This window comes from Pocillopora damicornis, chromosome 7 (assembly GCF_964200805.1).
Source record: "Pocillopora damicornis chromosome 7, jaPocDami1.2, whole genome shotgun sequence".
NCBI classification, from domain to species: domain Eukaryota; kingdom Metazoa; phylum Cnidaria; class Anthozoa; order Scleractinia; family Pocilloporidae; genus Pocillopora; species Pocillopora damicornis.
Genome location: NC_142676.1, coordinates 4,393,694 through 4,408,758, shown reverse-complemented (window position 1 = coordinate 4,408,758; position 15,065 = coordinate 4,393,694). Strand labels below are relative to the sequence as shown.

The following is a 15,065-nucleotide window of genomic DNA, read 5'->3' as shown; positions in this document are numbered from 1 at the left end:
CTCCCTGCAAAGTTTATCTCTAACCAGGATATCTTTCAATGACTTTTCTTTTCTACTTTTTGAGCGCCTCAGGCCTCAGTTCCAGAGTTCTGCCAGGCAGACAAACAACGATTTTTTTTTTCACTGATGTTCTTCTATTCACGTAAAGGACTTAACCAAAAAGGCGGTACTGCTCGTAGTCCATGATAACCTCGAAAAATTACACCCAGTCAAATTTCAAATGCTCTTGGTTTACTTTGGTAAATTACTCCGAGTACCGCCGACTCAATTTTCTACATGGCGTTATACAAAATTAGGACTCAACGACAATTGAAAATTTCTTAAGTTATCACATTTTATGATTCATCAAATTTTATCACGTGCATGCAATTTAATTTGTCTAAGTACGTGCAGCGAAGCTGTTGAAGATAAAAAAAAGAAAAACATGCTTGGGTAGTTGTCTGCGGACACTATCCTCTACCACCTTAAATTGAGCCTTGCTTTTCATAAACTGTTCGTTTCTAAGAACACATTTTGTCTAAGAAAAAATACCCGAGAGTTTACTTAAAAAAAAAAAAACCAGCTAGGGGCTATTACTACTACATTATTGAACGAGAATGAATCCCATGGTCTTGATGTTTTTGTGCCCATCATCTTCTGCCGATTTACCCAGTGCCACGATTCCACAGGCGTTCGAGTGACCACGATGACCTCCTGTGCCAAAACCGATGCTGGAATCACAGCTGTGACAATGATTTTCTTGGCTAGCAATGATACCGATTCTAGCCCTGGATTTAAAGGCACCACCCGCACAAAATGCGTTGAATCCTTCCCGGGTGCAGTTTGATTGTAGTGTGGCGTTTGAGCGGAGTAGCGACTTCCATTTGTCTCGGCCCAAAGAGGTTGGGTGGTATTTCCCATCAGCGATCAGAGAGAACAGGGAGGAAGCCGTTATATTGATGGCGATGAAGTTGGTTTCTTTGCCGTTCTTCATACCGAGACAGATCCTGGTGAACTCAGTTTCCCAGTAAACATGGTCTCTTGTCTGTCAAACCCAGTCATCCCAGAAAAAGGGTTGTATTTCAGCTTGTTGCTCCAAATTAATTGATTATAATGAAAGGTGTTCTAATAAACAAAATCAAATCATCAAAATGATTTTTTTCCCCGCGTGACATCTTTATTTAAGTGAAATTTGAGGACGAGAAATATTTGCACTGCATGAATGGAAAAAGAAAACCAGTAATCAATTTTCCCCCTCTAATTTCAGTTGATATAGTGCCTTCCCACTCACTATAATTCGAGCTTCTCTAATTTTCTTTGAAGGGGCATATTTTTGTTTCACTCGCGCCATGTAATCGATAACTTTTAAAATACAATCATCTTTTTTCTCTAATTTTATCTATTTCTGAACAGGACGCGTAAGCTCAATTGATACAAAAAATATTTTCCAGGACTATTTTGCAATCATGATAGATTTAGATTTTCCAGTTTCAAATAACGGCGCCAGAAAAATAATTATTTTAAGAACTATTAAATTGCTTACGATTAGTGCGTGTGTGCATTTTTATAAACACTGTTCCACGGGCATAGGGTAAAATATGGACTGGACAATTTTTTGGTCCGTTTTTTTGGGACCATTTTTTGGACCATCTTTTGAACCATTTTATAGGTGGAGGGAGGGAAGCACACCATTAGTTCTCAGGGAGGGGTGGGATGCAGTCTATCAGTACTAAGGGAGAGGTGGGAGGCAGAGTGTTAGTACTCGGGGAATTGATGAGAGACGGACTATTACTACGCAAGAAGGGGTGGGAGGTAGTTGTAATAGTAAACACTACTGGTTACTGGCCCAGCGCTAAAATTTTGACATACAAAAAATCAGTCGAAAAACCAATTAGAATAGTTTGTACGATCGAGTGAAACCTCCCACTCCTCCATGAGTAATAACACTCTACCTCCCACCCCTCCCTCAGCACTAACGGTGTGCTTCCCCTCCCCTTTAAAATGGTCCAAAAAAAAAATGGTCCAAAAAAATTATCCAAAAAATAGTCCACTCTATATTTTAACCTATGCCCTGTTCCATGTTTACCTTTGAACAATCCATCTTCATGACCAGAGTCCAACCACCACCCCCACATCCATTAAGAGCTGTCATGTGACAGTAAACAGGATGGATCCTTTTACCAAGCTTCAACGTGTATTCCTTGTTACCGTCAGATCTGAATTTGTAGAAAATGACATGAAAAGAGTGTAATTAAAAAATTCCTAAAAGAAGAGGTAGGTTCGAAGGTTTGATTTGGAGTCTTAATACCTCACAACGAAAATCGCGCTGAAGGCAGCTTTGGATAGGAGCAAAAACACATTCTCTACTCAGCAGCTGCAGGGTTTTTAGATCATTGTAAAATGGATTTCAAGTTTGCGAAAGGAAATAAACTTACCCATTTCTGTTGTACAGTTCCTTGCAACTTTTTGCGGCTAGGGCTTTAAGGTTGAAAAAAAGAAATCAGAAGAAAGCAAAGGAAATTTTGATCTTTCTCTATCAATGACCTCATCACCTGACGAAGAACCCTCTTTCTTCATCGGAAGTAGACAAATGAACTTGATTATAGACATGGTGCTTCATGGGCACCTCCGTACATCATTGAAGCTCTACCACAAAGACCATACTTACGTGTTTCCTTAGAAGATTTTCCACTGAAATTGGTTGCAGAACGTGATTCGTGTTTGCACTCATCATGCCCTGCGTTCCAGGTCTCGTTCTGGCACGACATGCGTAAGTTACTTTGATTGGCTTTGTTAAGCTATGTGTAAGAAAATTTTAAAAATAAGGATACCAACAAGATCATTACAGTAACTGTTATTTGTTATCTATATGTAACGATACCGGTTGATTTCTCGCATTTTTTTTCCTTAGATACTTTTAAAGATTTTGCTGTTACTCTCTGATTCAAACGATCGCATTGCATGGCCCCCTAAGATTGCACAACTCGATGAACCAGAAGATCCGAATATATAGGTCTCATTGTGCACTATAGTTCTACGTCCTCGGAAGGGGTCGGATAAGCAAGCCGAAAAAAACACAACAAGAAATCGAAATCATTGAGAGAAATAGTCGTTGAGGAATGTTATTATTTTTCTTTCCATTATCAAGAAACTTGGATAAGTCGACAATAAATTACTTCATCTTATCGCCAGTCCGATAATGTCTTTGATAACGTTTGTCAAATAGATTCCATGTTACCGTGCAACTGTTTAGTAGCAGATCACGGTTGACGTCTAAATGTGGTTAAATAAAGAAAAAAAGGGCATCCGAGAGGCAGTCAGGTGTGGCACGGATGTTCTTACCGCAATTTGACGATTTTACCTTTGTCATGGTACAGTTCAGTACCGCGAGTTCATTACTGGTTCTATCTGACGCGCACTTCACCTGATTAAGACAGCAAGAGAAGTAATCAGAAAAGAGCACCTTTACACACGGCAACAATTGCATAAACTATTACCTTAATCAAAGTGCCGAGAAGTTCTGAGGGGTCATTGCTTGTTTGTTTTGCCGGTTTTATTAGATATAGCTTGCTCTACCCTCCAGAAATATACTCGCTCCTATGAATCCTAAACAAAGGACGCTTGAATGCTGTTTTCTTTCTTACATAGCACCATAAACAAAAGAGATTTGAAAATAAAACTGAAGAAGTAAAATCGGTATTAAGTAAATGTTACCAAAGATTTCCGTTGTTGGTTGTAAGGAAATTTCTTCAACTTGGAAAAGGGACCAATGATAAATATGGCAGGTGGAACTAAACGAATGAATAGAAAAATGTCTTCAGAAAAAAAAATGTTGATAATAAGTGAGGTCTTTACCGTTGTAACAGTTTCTTTAAGATTAGCAAGGTCCCTCTTTGTTCCATCCAGTGCAGCCTTCACCTCGTTCATAGCAGAGTTGAGGTTTTCAACCTAAAGTGAAGATAAAGATACAACACATAACTTCTTTCGGCATTTCCAGTTTTTCTTCAGGAAGAAGCTTAGACATTTTAACAGTTTCCGGCCCTATTTCTCATAATTGATTTTAGAATAATTCCACACTCGTTCTTAGGGTACTGCTACAAATGTTGTAATCTGACTAGCTACTGGCTACTTACTCCATGATGGTAGTGAGAAGTTACTAAATGACATTTTTTAGAATCCTTAACTAAGAAACAGCAAAATCTTTACCGTTGTTGTCATTCTGTTCAATTTGGCGATGTCATTCTTTGATTCATGCACTGCAGCCTCCACCTTGACCATAGTAGAGCTGAGATATTCAAGCTATCATGGTGGATAAATGAATAAAGCGGGTAAGTTTCTTAAGAAACTGTGGTGCTGCGCCGGTAGAAGAGAATAACAGGGTAATATAATATTATCAACTCAGGTGATAATACTAAATTACCCTAACATGGGAGATGGTTGGTTAAAAATGTAATCGGAAAAAGTAACCGACATTAGTTACAAGATGGACACACGTTTCAAAGAAGTCGAACACATTTCTGAGCAAAGAAAGCAGAGGCTTACAGATACGGTTACCCTTGTTATAGTGCTTTTACCTCAGTGAAGTCATCATTTCGTTAATTCGATATAAACTTCAATGTCTGATTCAAGGACAATTGGAGGCATTAATCTTGAAATTCAATAAAAATATCCAAATGTCCCACATTTACCTGAACAGTTATTGTATTTCTTGTTGCAGATAAGCACTTGGGTTAGCTGTTAACCTGACTGCGCCCCCTCGGTTTTTTAATTACTTCAGAATATTAGAGAGCTGTTTCCTATTGGTTATTCTCTCTTAGATCCCTTACCGAATCAGAAATACTTGTCTCATTCTCCCTTAGGAAATCCTTCCCAGTCGGTGGATTTTTATGGTGTTGGACCCCTGAAATAGAAACAGTCTGTCGCAGGAGACAAGGTAAACCCTGCAACTCCCATTGGTGACCAAGACAGAATTTCTCCTTACAATATCAATACAATCTCAATACAATATCAATACAATCTCAATACAATATCAATACAATATCAATACAATATCAATACAATATCAATACAATATCAATACAATATCAATACAATATCAATACAATATCAATACAATATCAATACAATATCAATACAATATCAATGCAATATCAATGCAATATCAATACAATATCAATACAATATCAATACAATATCAATACAATATCAAACAGAAAAGTGATGAGAATAACAGATAAAAAATAGTTAGAGGAGTATTAGTTGATCAAATACCAAATTCTTCAAACTAACTTCACAAGAACTATCTGGCAGACAGTAAGGAGAATCACTGCTAAAATCTTGGGAGTGAAAGGATTAAAGTAAACAAAACACACACTCATATAATTTAAGCTTCGTAACTGGGCCTTAAATCAAAATATAAAGAAATTTCAATAAAATAAGGAGAAAAAAAATTGAATAAAACCTAACCATTTTGTTCAGAGCATCCACACCTGCGATTAATTTTCTCGGACATTATCAGCAGACCCACGAGAAGGGAAACCATCAAAATTAAACACGTGACGATGGCCAGCCACAATAGACGATGGTTGGACCGTTGCTTGCTTGGTTTTATGCGTTCTAGATCTTCTTGAAAGATCCTTGGGTCATCTTCCGTTTCGGTGTCATTCTGCTCGTCAGCATTTTCATCAACTGATTGTAGAAGCATGGGCTTATCGGGAGCCACCTGATCTTCTTTACAGCCTAGATTTGCCAAGACTCGTGCTATCCTCCTGTGCATTTTGGATATCTGTCTGTGAAGTGTTTTAAGGAGAGTGTATTTTTAAAGAACTCATTTGACCTGTAACTCAAATTTATCAATTATAACGGTTTAGTTTGTTTCTACACTCATTTACAACTTTGGTTTTTCATACCATAGCATTTCTTGTTTTTTTCGTCTTCTTTGTCTCTGTAATAACACCTGGGTTTTTACTTAAAGTGATTCTAAAATAATAAATTTGATGAAAGCAGAATTGGAGACCTAGTCTGAGGAAGAGGTTAGTTCAAATGTTTTACTGTTTTTCATCGAGGAAAGAGAAAATTGTAGGTGCTAACATCGTATAATCAAGTGGGAAATTTGGGAAAGTGCGAGTAACGCCTGCAAAAAAGTTGTATGCAATTCTTTCAAGGGTTTAGTTAAACTAGAACCAAACAAAGTAAGTGATCGGAGACAACTTTCGTTGCCCTGAGTATACGAGTTACGAGTTACAAAATTACTAAGACAGGTATTCTGCTAGATGTATTAAACCGCAAGTATCCTGAAGCGTTGTGCTCATTTAAAAATATTTAACTGTCCGGTATCGAATGGAAGAAACCAATATTATGGCTACTCGAACAGATTTAAAAGGTGAGCCTTGTAACAAAAGGTCCTGGTAGTGCGAAGAAATCTCAGTGCAAACTTTGCAGTCATCCTGAAAGCTTGAAGGTAACCGGCTTTTATTTCTATTGTGGCGGCGTTATATTTTTTCTAGACCATAAGTGCACAATTTTCATATGAAACTTTGAAGATACGTACTATTCAATGGTGTAACATTATACAAGATTGTATTCTGTGGCTTTTACTTTTGTCACCGAGATAACATTGACCAGTATTTGTTTTCCAATGCACGGGAGAAATGGTTTCTTTCAGCTAAAAGTAAATTCAGCTTGGCAACACCAGGTTGAATCATTTTCCATAGAGGGTGACACGGTGAATGAGCTGATGATTGGAGTCGAGGGAACCAGTCAGAACACCAGAACACCAGAACACCAGAAATACAATATCCGGAGTTTCAAATTTGATGAATATATATTTGACACAACACAGGATGTTTTACATAAAAATTTCGGTTTCTATCTAAGACTGTTCATGACGAAGGTAAAAACGCAATTAAATTCAAAATTTGAAACTCGCAAAGCTTTAACAACGTTTTTCAGTGAGAACTCAGTCAAAGCAGCCGTTTATATCGTAATTGGTATTGTTTCAGTCTTCTAATGAACACTCTCCTCTTTCTTTACTTCGCCCTCAAAGCCATCATTAATAGTCACATACTGCTATGGGTAATTGTGGAGAAGCTCTTAAAGTGAAAGTATCATCAATTTGAAACAAAGCTTTTACAGTCTTATCTGATGTAGCAATTCTCTCTGAAAAGCGACTTCATTTGTTTCAAATGAGCCCCTCTCGCGCAAAAAAATGTGCTTTGGACGACTTATACACCAAATCCTTTTCTCTCATTTTCTCAGAAGAATAATGGGTATATCTTCTATTCTATGAAGGATACGGGGGGATGGAAAGACTCCCCGAGTTGGACAGGATGGTGAAACATTTGAGCAATTGTCTTCCTGTTCAATCTTATGCATGCCTTTCAATGAGTGTACCAAAGGCTGCTCTATAACTGTGGATGACGAACACTTCATAAAATAAATATTCTTTCCTAAGATATTTATCTCCCTATTGGCTACTCAGCGGGTCAAGATGTCTCTCGAAAAACCGTCACTAATTTCATTGGCACTGAAAGGGAGTCGGGCATCTCTCTCCTTTGAATATGGAATTTGTGACACCGTATTGTCTGCCATCACTATGCTAATCTAGTAATGGATAAAAAACAGGGTTTTGAATTTCCTTATTATTTTGAAATGTTTTAGTAGCACAGGATGTTTTTAGCAAAGGGACGAGAGCCACATATGTTTCCACATAAAACTTTCCGTTTCTGTCTTGGGCTGTTCATGACAAGGGAGTAAAATACGATTAAAATTCGAAAGATGAAACTCACAATCACGTTTCCGACGTGTTTCAGTGATCATTTGATCGAAGCAGTCGTTACATCGAAATTTTTTTCAGCCTCTTACTACCCCCCTCTCTTTCTTTTCTTCGCTCGTGCATTCATCACTGATCTTAAAGAGATAGTATCATTAATTTCTAATAAAGTTTTTGTAGTCTATACTCGTGTAGCCAGTCCCTCTGAAAAGGGTACCTTTTCCTTCATATTCGCCATTCTCATGCAAACATGTGCTTTGCACGACTAAGGCGTGTAACATTTCCTTTTCATTTTTCTTACCATTAACAAAAAAAAGTTTTTATCCGACTGTGCATGGTGAGATTCCCCGAATTGAAAAGCCAGTTTACAACTAAACATAAACTGAACAATCGAGGAATTGTTTTTCTGTTTAATATTGCATGTGTTATCATCGATAGTGGACATGAGACTGAAACGCACCCAGTTGTTTCATTTTCCTCCCCTTTATCGACCTTGAAATCTCAGATGCCCGAAGCTGTTGTTCAAAATCCAGTAAGGCGCAGGATTGAAAAAAGAAAGGTACCGAAAAGCTTGAAATGCTGATCCATTGCTTCTATAAGTCTCAATTTGGAATAAAAGCGTTTTTCTGCAATCCCAAACCTTAGTAACGTGTCTGAAATATGTCTCTAGCGCATAAACAAGTTGAAGATTCTCCTTGCTAAATCTTAACACACCCTGGGAAAATATCCGTCTGCAGATATTAGGCACTCAGTCTTAGTTACAGACCCAGCCCGCGCTCCTATCCACGAATTTATAAGCGGCTGCCTTCTCCATTTTGGATGTTGTTCACTTCATTTCTTTTTCAGTTGCTAAATATCTACACGGACAAAGTTTCGGCTTTATTTTCACCACATCTCATAGAGTCAGATGAAATGTTGTTACTACGTAACTGAACCTTTGGTCCAAATAATAACTCAATGTAAATGTTCTCATCTAAAGAAAAATGTTATGTACTCACCACGCTTTGCTATGTTCACCAGCTTCACCACGTACAGCGATGATCTGATTGAGAGCGATGACCATAAAATTAGGTTCGCTCATGTCACGAGACCTTATGGAAGGCCGTGCCTTGGAAAAGAGAAGGTTGGGGTCGAACAATGAGGCATGCGCACCTTCTCTAGAAATCGAACATCCTTTCGTATTATCAAATATCACTTTGAAATTCCATGTTTAAATTGGCCAGTGGAAAATATTCTGTTAATTCTCTCTGTATGTGGTTGAAAATAATTTCACATCTAGGTTCGAAGTAAAAACGTCACTCGAAGGTATCCAGTCCTTTATAATAAGGTTCCTTTTTCTATTCCTTGGTGCATGGTATATGCACATCTTTGGGGAAGGCGTATCGCTTCCGTAAGAAAGCAAACTACAACGTTATTTTCCGGACGGAAAGTACGTAACGTAAACACCCCGTTTACCACTGAACGGTTCATCGAACGTCAGCCTTCAAAACCTCAAACGCCAGGAAGAAACATGAATAAATCTTCAAATAGGAACAACAAAAAAGGTGAATTAAGGTCAATTAACTGCCAGAGAAGGGAGGGGTCGTAAGAACATTACAGAGCCTTATAGAGGAATCAGTGTTTACTATGACACAACCAGAATCCATCGACCCCCTTTCCTTTCAAGTTTGTCTCCTAAAATAATCAAAAACGCAAAGTTACATCCGATAGAATTCACAATAAAATAGTTACGAAATTTCCCCAAAAACATTAGTAAAATGGCATCTGAGTCTGTTCTTTTAAAATGTTCAGAGTTTCTGCCTCCGCAACATCATAAGGTAGATTATTCCATTCGTTGACTATGATTACAAAGAAAGAACACCTAAAACTATTAAGCTTTACAAGCAATGGTTTAAGTTTATGGAGATGGTTGACTCTTAACGGTCGAAAATCATGTGCAAACGTAAAATACTCACATGGACGCGGCCCGTTAAGACTGACCAGCTCAGTCTGCGATAAATGTATTCGTGCATAAAAACATAACAGTTGAATTGCTCTACGATAAAATTAGCCAAACAGAGCGCACAAATGTCGTGTATATGATGTCCAATACTAGATATCTCAAGCAGAGACGTTTTTGAAGGGCGGACGGCAACCGGAAAAAGAATGAAACTAACTCTGGCGCATGAATAAAGGGGGTAAGTTTCTAAAGAAACTGTGGTGCTGCGACGGTGGGAGAGTATAGGAAGTGATTTAGTGTTAACAACTGAGTTGAAAACGTAAATTGGCCACCGTAAAGGGTAAAAAAGCTGACGTTTCGAGTGTTAGCCCTTCGTCAGAGCGAGAGATTCTGGGGCACTTTGAAGCCATTTTAGGAGGTCACGTTTTAGCATTTTAAACCAACGTGTCACCCTTAATTGCTTTCAGTACCAGAATCTTCTGCAGATTTCGATAAAATCAGGTCCTTTACGATCTCAGCGTTATCAAAACAATACAATAGCTTCATACATGCATTGATTATATATCCTGGCCGAGGTTCCTCCACTCCACTGTAATTTCTCTTGTAAATACCTCCAACATGTGGATCGTGCAACAAATTCAAGTTTTCCACTTTGAAACCGACAGTTTGGAAATATCATAAAGTTTTTTTTTTCTTTTTTTTTCTTTTTTTTTGTCACTTTCTTGTCGTTGGTGCAGTCGTTTTTTGCTAAAATGACGTTGAGATTCATATTGGAAGTAACTAAATCGTCAGAAAAACGTCCATTCCTCACTGCTACTGTATTTTACCACCATGTAATCTCGACTTATGTCACGATGTGTTTCTTGTATGATCCTTGGGTAAGGACCATTGGGAAATATATTTTGAGTTGGGAGAAATTTTAAAGCTACAGCAAGCTTTGTTTTGTGTTGTTGATGTCTTCAATTTTACAGGCAGGAAAAATTTTTCAAGAAAACTTCTTGCGAGAGTTCTTCCTCGGGCTAAAGTTAATATAAGAAGTTCAACGCAATGATTTATTTTCTATGGTTATCCGGCATACTTCAGACTAATTATGTATGCGTGCCAACATGGCCGCCAAGATTTATAGTTCTATAATTTTATTCTACTTTCTATTAGTTTCATGGATATTTTTGCCTTAGGTATGCGTTAAATCGAGAGATAAGGATTTAAACTCGACAAATAGCCATTTATTTCATGTGAAAATCCCTGCTGACTGTGCTGGACAAACTTGGTTGAACAAAAACCTATCGAACGCCCCGGCCGAAAAGACCAGTTGTAGAATGGAGGAAGCGTGGCTCTATTTGCGTCTTTCTTCCACCTAAAGATCTTATAGAATTTATGTAAGTTCATGCCAACCCAGGACCTCCAAAGCCTCAGACTGACTCCAATAACTTGGTCAATTTACAGCTGCAAAGACCGAACAACGAGGACAGCCCCTATTTCAACATCATGTGCGGCTTGCAGGGTTTATAGCCGACAAGAATCATTTGCTCTTCGTTCTCAAAAGTATCATGACCAGGAACTCAGGACTTGTCTCGGGAGACTTAAGGTAAACGGGCTTCTAAGATACCGTGGTGCTCGGCGTTCCCGAGGAGAGAAGCCTTATGCCAGTCAAAGACCAATTCCATGTAAGATAACTTGTAGCGAACTTGGTAAACAACCCCGAACAAGCAGTATAACCATCCGCGAATTTGATAAACCGGGGAGAGCGGTGAATTATAGCGTCTTAAGGAAGGTCAAACATCAGAAATCTTATGATATACCTGTTATCCTGTCAACAAATGTGAGAGAATTAGCGAACAAGGTGAATGAGATTCAACAAATCGCGGAGCTCAACTCCATAAGCGCTATTTGCATTACTGAAACTTGGCTGTCGTCTGATGTGCTAGATTCCTGTGTCTCTATCCCTGGTTACAATCTATTTCGCAAGGATCGAATTACTACAGGAGGAGGGGTGTGTATTTATTTAGATCACAAAGTGCCATGTAAACTCCTAGAATCTTGTAATCAAGACGAAGTCGAATCAATTTGGATATCAATGAGGCCGCATAGTCTATCAAGACAAATTACATCAATTGTGTTAGGTGTGATATAGTAGAAAAGAAATCTTGACATGCTATTATCTGACCAGTCAAATGCCCTGGTTATAATTACCGGCGACTTTAATCATCACACGACAGGATTAAAGTCAAAAGATGTATCTCAAGCCAACCATCTCAAGCAGCTTGTAACTTTCAAAACTAGAGACTCAGGCACGCTGGACTGGTTTTTTACAAATAGACCAAAGTTGTTCAGTGTATCGCAATTGCCCAAAGTCGCATCATCTGATCATTATACCATCTTGGCCAGACCAATGATATCATCCGACCACAAACCGGTCATTGAGAAAATAGAGTAACGCGATATGCGCGATAGTGCATGGCGTGCGCTGGGGCGATGGATGACCGAGAAGGACTGGTACTAGGTTCTTAATACTGAGTCTTGTGAAGACAAGTTCAGGCTGTTGATGATGGAACTTACTTATTGATTCCTTCCTTCCACGAAAAATAGTTAAGAAACACCCAACTGACCGTCCCTGGATCTCTAAAAAACTGAAATTTTGGATTCTTAAAAGACAATCTGCATTTCTCAGACATGGAGAGGACTCTTCGAATTACAAATTTTGGAGGAACAAGGTCCAGGGCGAGGTCAAAAAAGCTAAAAATCACTACTATCATGATAAAGTTGCTCAAGTGGAATCCACTAATTCCAGTAAGTGGTGGAGTCACTCACAGGCCAAGACATTCAGCAGGAGTGGTACCATCAGTTTCTTGGGGATACCGTAAATACCAAATTACTTGCAAATAAGATTAATGACTTTTTTGTAAGTCTCACAGACTATTTTACACTTTTGACCTGTGATTCTCCCCCAAGCCTAGTACCACAGGAACTTTTTGTCTCTAACGAGGAAGTGTTTCGATCCCTGTCGTCGCTTAATGTTGCAAAAGCCGAAGGACCCGACAACATCCCAAATAAACTGCTCAAAGACTTTGCGCACGAGTTAGTCCCTATCATTCGAAACGTCTATAACCAGTCTCTGATAAATCCCGTCACTTCTAAAATGAAGGACTTAAACCTGCCTCTTCATCCTCTTCTACCAATACGCCTAAAAATACCTACACCTACACCCTAAGGCACAAATCAGATCAGCAGTAGTTTTACAGGAACGTCGCTACCTGTTGAACAAAGCGCACCGAAGACTTTTTCACTTTTAAGTATTTTTAAGTATTTTTAACAAATGTGATGCATGTTCTAGTGTGGTGTGTATAATTTGTACTTAACATGTACAGAAATGTACATAGTTGTTCTTAGTAAGTTTTTATTGTATTATAACTCGTTAATTCAGTGAGTTACTGCAAGTGAGTTTAATAAACTGTTATTATTATTATTATTACTTCAAACTTTTTCCCCTTCTGTTTTATTTTCTTATCGTTTTAGGAAAAATTTCTGTTAATCCTGTTGTTGTGATCTAAAATACACTTTTTTTTCAGATCAGAATCACTAAATATGAAATATAGATTCCCTATGTTCGCAATGATGCTACTGAAGGAAATAGCCCCTCTATTAAATTTTGTTACCATGGTGGCATGTCAGCAGATCAATTCTGACTCGTAATTACAATAATCCCAGCTAGAAACTGACATAGTCAAAAATCCTTCTCATGTTCGAAAACTCATCTAAAGAATTTCATGTTGTAAAAAGTCATGGATTCTTCAGGACTTATTTAAGACTTCAAAAAGGTTTCAAAATGAATAAAGTGCTTGGAGAGGTCTCAAAATTGAGTGACTGATCATAAGTCACATGCTATTTTAAACTGAAATTTGAATGAATTTTCCTTCAGTAGCTAAGCGCTTTAACTCGTACAAGTGATTAATATGTAACTTATGTCCTGCAAACTTATCAGGTAAAATTTTTTTCTTGATCTAACATTAAATTCTCGTTACTAATTTACAAAGAAACAAGTAGCAGCTAGAGGGTAGAACTAACAATCAGATCTTGGGAGTTAAGGGTTTAATTGACCATGAAGACACAAACTGTGGTAATTTTAAGAATGTTATACATCAACAGGGACAGCGGAATAGAAATTCCTGCATTGTGGATGCCCACGATCTAAAAACACAACAACCGGAGAGCCGTAGTTAGCGGACCGCCGAGGGAACAACTCAATAATATCAAGGATCGAAACGCGCCGATCACAGCGGAGCATCTTGCTTTAAAAGAAGACCCGAAACCTGTCGACCTTATCGCCTGGTGAAGACTTACAGTACGCAGTTGAAACTTTGCGATTCAAACCGTAAGTGACCACATCGGTAACTGAGTGTTACATACTAAATTATTCACTTTAGTGTCGGTGAAAGTCGCGGTGAGGTAAATATCCATCACAGTTCACCTCCACATCGGTGGATAATTGTTAAATATGATCGTTAGACTCAATCTAATGATCCGCTGGGCGCAATGAGAAGTCGACTCAGATTCGACCTGTCGAAAGGGTAAGCTTTCTCGTAACTAGCTTTATCGTGAGTATCTTATAAACCAAGATGTATTATTCAGCTGAAAACTGGTTTCTTAAGCAGTAAGTTTCACATCAGATGATATTAAGCTCATGAAGAAAACAATGGGTTGTAACGATTTCAATTCAGCGAATTTGCGTCTAAAGTTTCGCCTTCAAATAGTTCCTGTAATTTTTTTGTCTCGGTCACTAATGGGCGATAAAGAAAATCAGGATTAGTTTCCAGTCGTGTCATTGATCATTATTTAACCATAGCAAAATATGAAATTTGCTATCGCAGAACCTGAAATGTGCTATTTGCTTGGGATGGCAATAATACCGACATGAAAATTCCAATCTGGTTCTCGTAAGAAGCCAATCGTTCGTAAAAACTACAAGGGCAGGAGGGGAAAGTGGTATATAGTTGTCAAGTTCGAGGTAGCTTTATTTTAGAGGCCAGAATTATGGTTCGCTCAATATAAATTGTCCACTTGAAAGGCTTACCTTACGGCTAGTGGTACCAGATGTCTGCTCAATGATAGCAGTTAATATGAAAGCAACCTTCGCAGTAATAAACACTATTTGAACAGTAGTGAAAGTAAGGCCTGTACGTGATTAGAACTCCTGACCTCTGCGATACCGGTGCAGTGCTCTACCAAATGAGCTAACAATTGGGAGCTGATCATCATGTTGGTTCCAAATAAACCCGTGAAGTGATTAATGATTGACGTGAATATATGAAAATCACATATGTGAACTGAGGATAGAGACGTGACTTCGCAGTAGTGGATAAAATTCAGGACTGTACG

At 38.3% G+C, this 15,065-nt stretch overlaps 1 protein-coding gene across 2 annotated transcripts in view; it reads right to left on the bottom strand.

Annotated features, from left to right (window-relative positions):
• The window catches only part of LOC149042147 (uncharacterized), a 40,352-nt gene extending 31,503 nt beyond the window's left edge, over positions 1-8,849 (bottom strand). The window contains exons 1-4 of one of the 2 annotated variants that reach the window (XM_089212182.1): positions 8,749-8,849; positions 5,446-5,768; positions 4,806-4,879; positions 4,186-4,278 (exon numbers count right to left, since the gene is read on the bottom strand). In XM_089212182.1, the coding sequence (XP_089068308.1) occupies positions 4,186-4,278; positions 4,806-4,879; positions 5,446-5,755 (477 nt within the window). In that variant the 5' untranslated portion in view covers positions 5,756-5,768; positions 8,749-8,849. Of the gene's footprint in view, positions 1-4,185; positions 4,279-4,805; positions 4,880-5,445; positions 5,769-6,529; positions 6,549-8,748 lie in introns of those variants that run through there. The other variant, XM_089212183.1, reaches the window with a different exon arrangement.
• Between the last annotated feature and the right edge of the window lie 6,216 nt (positions 8,850-15,065).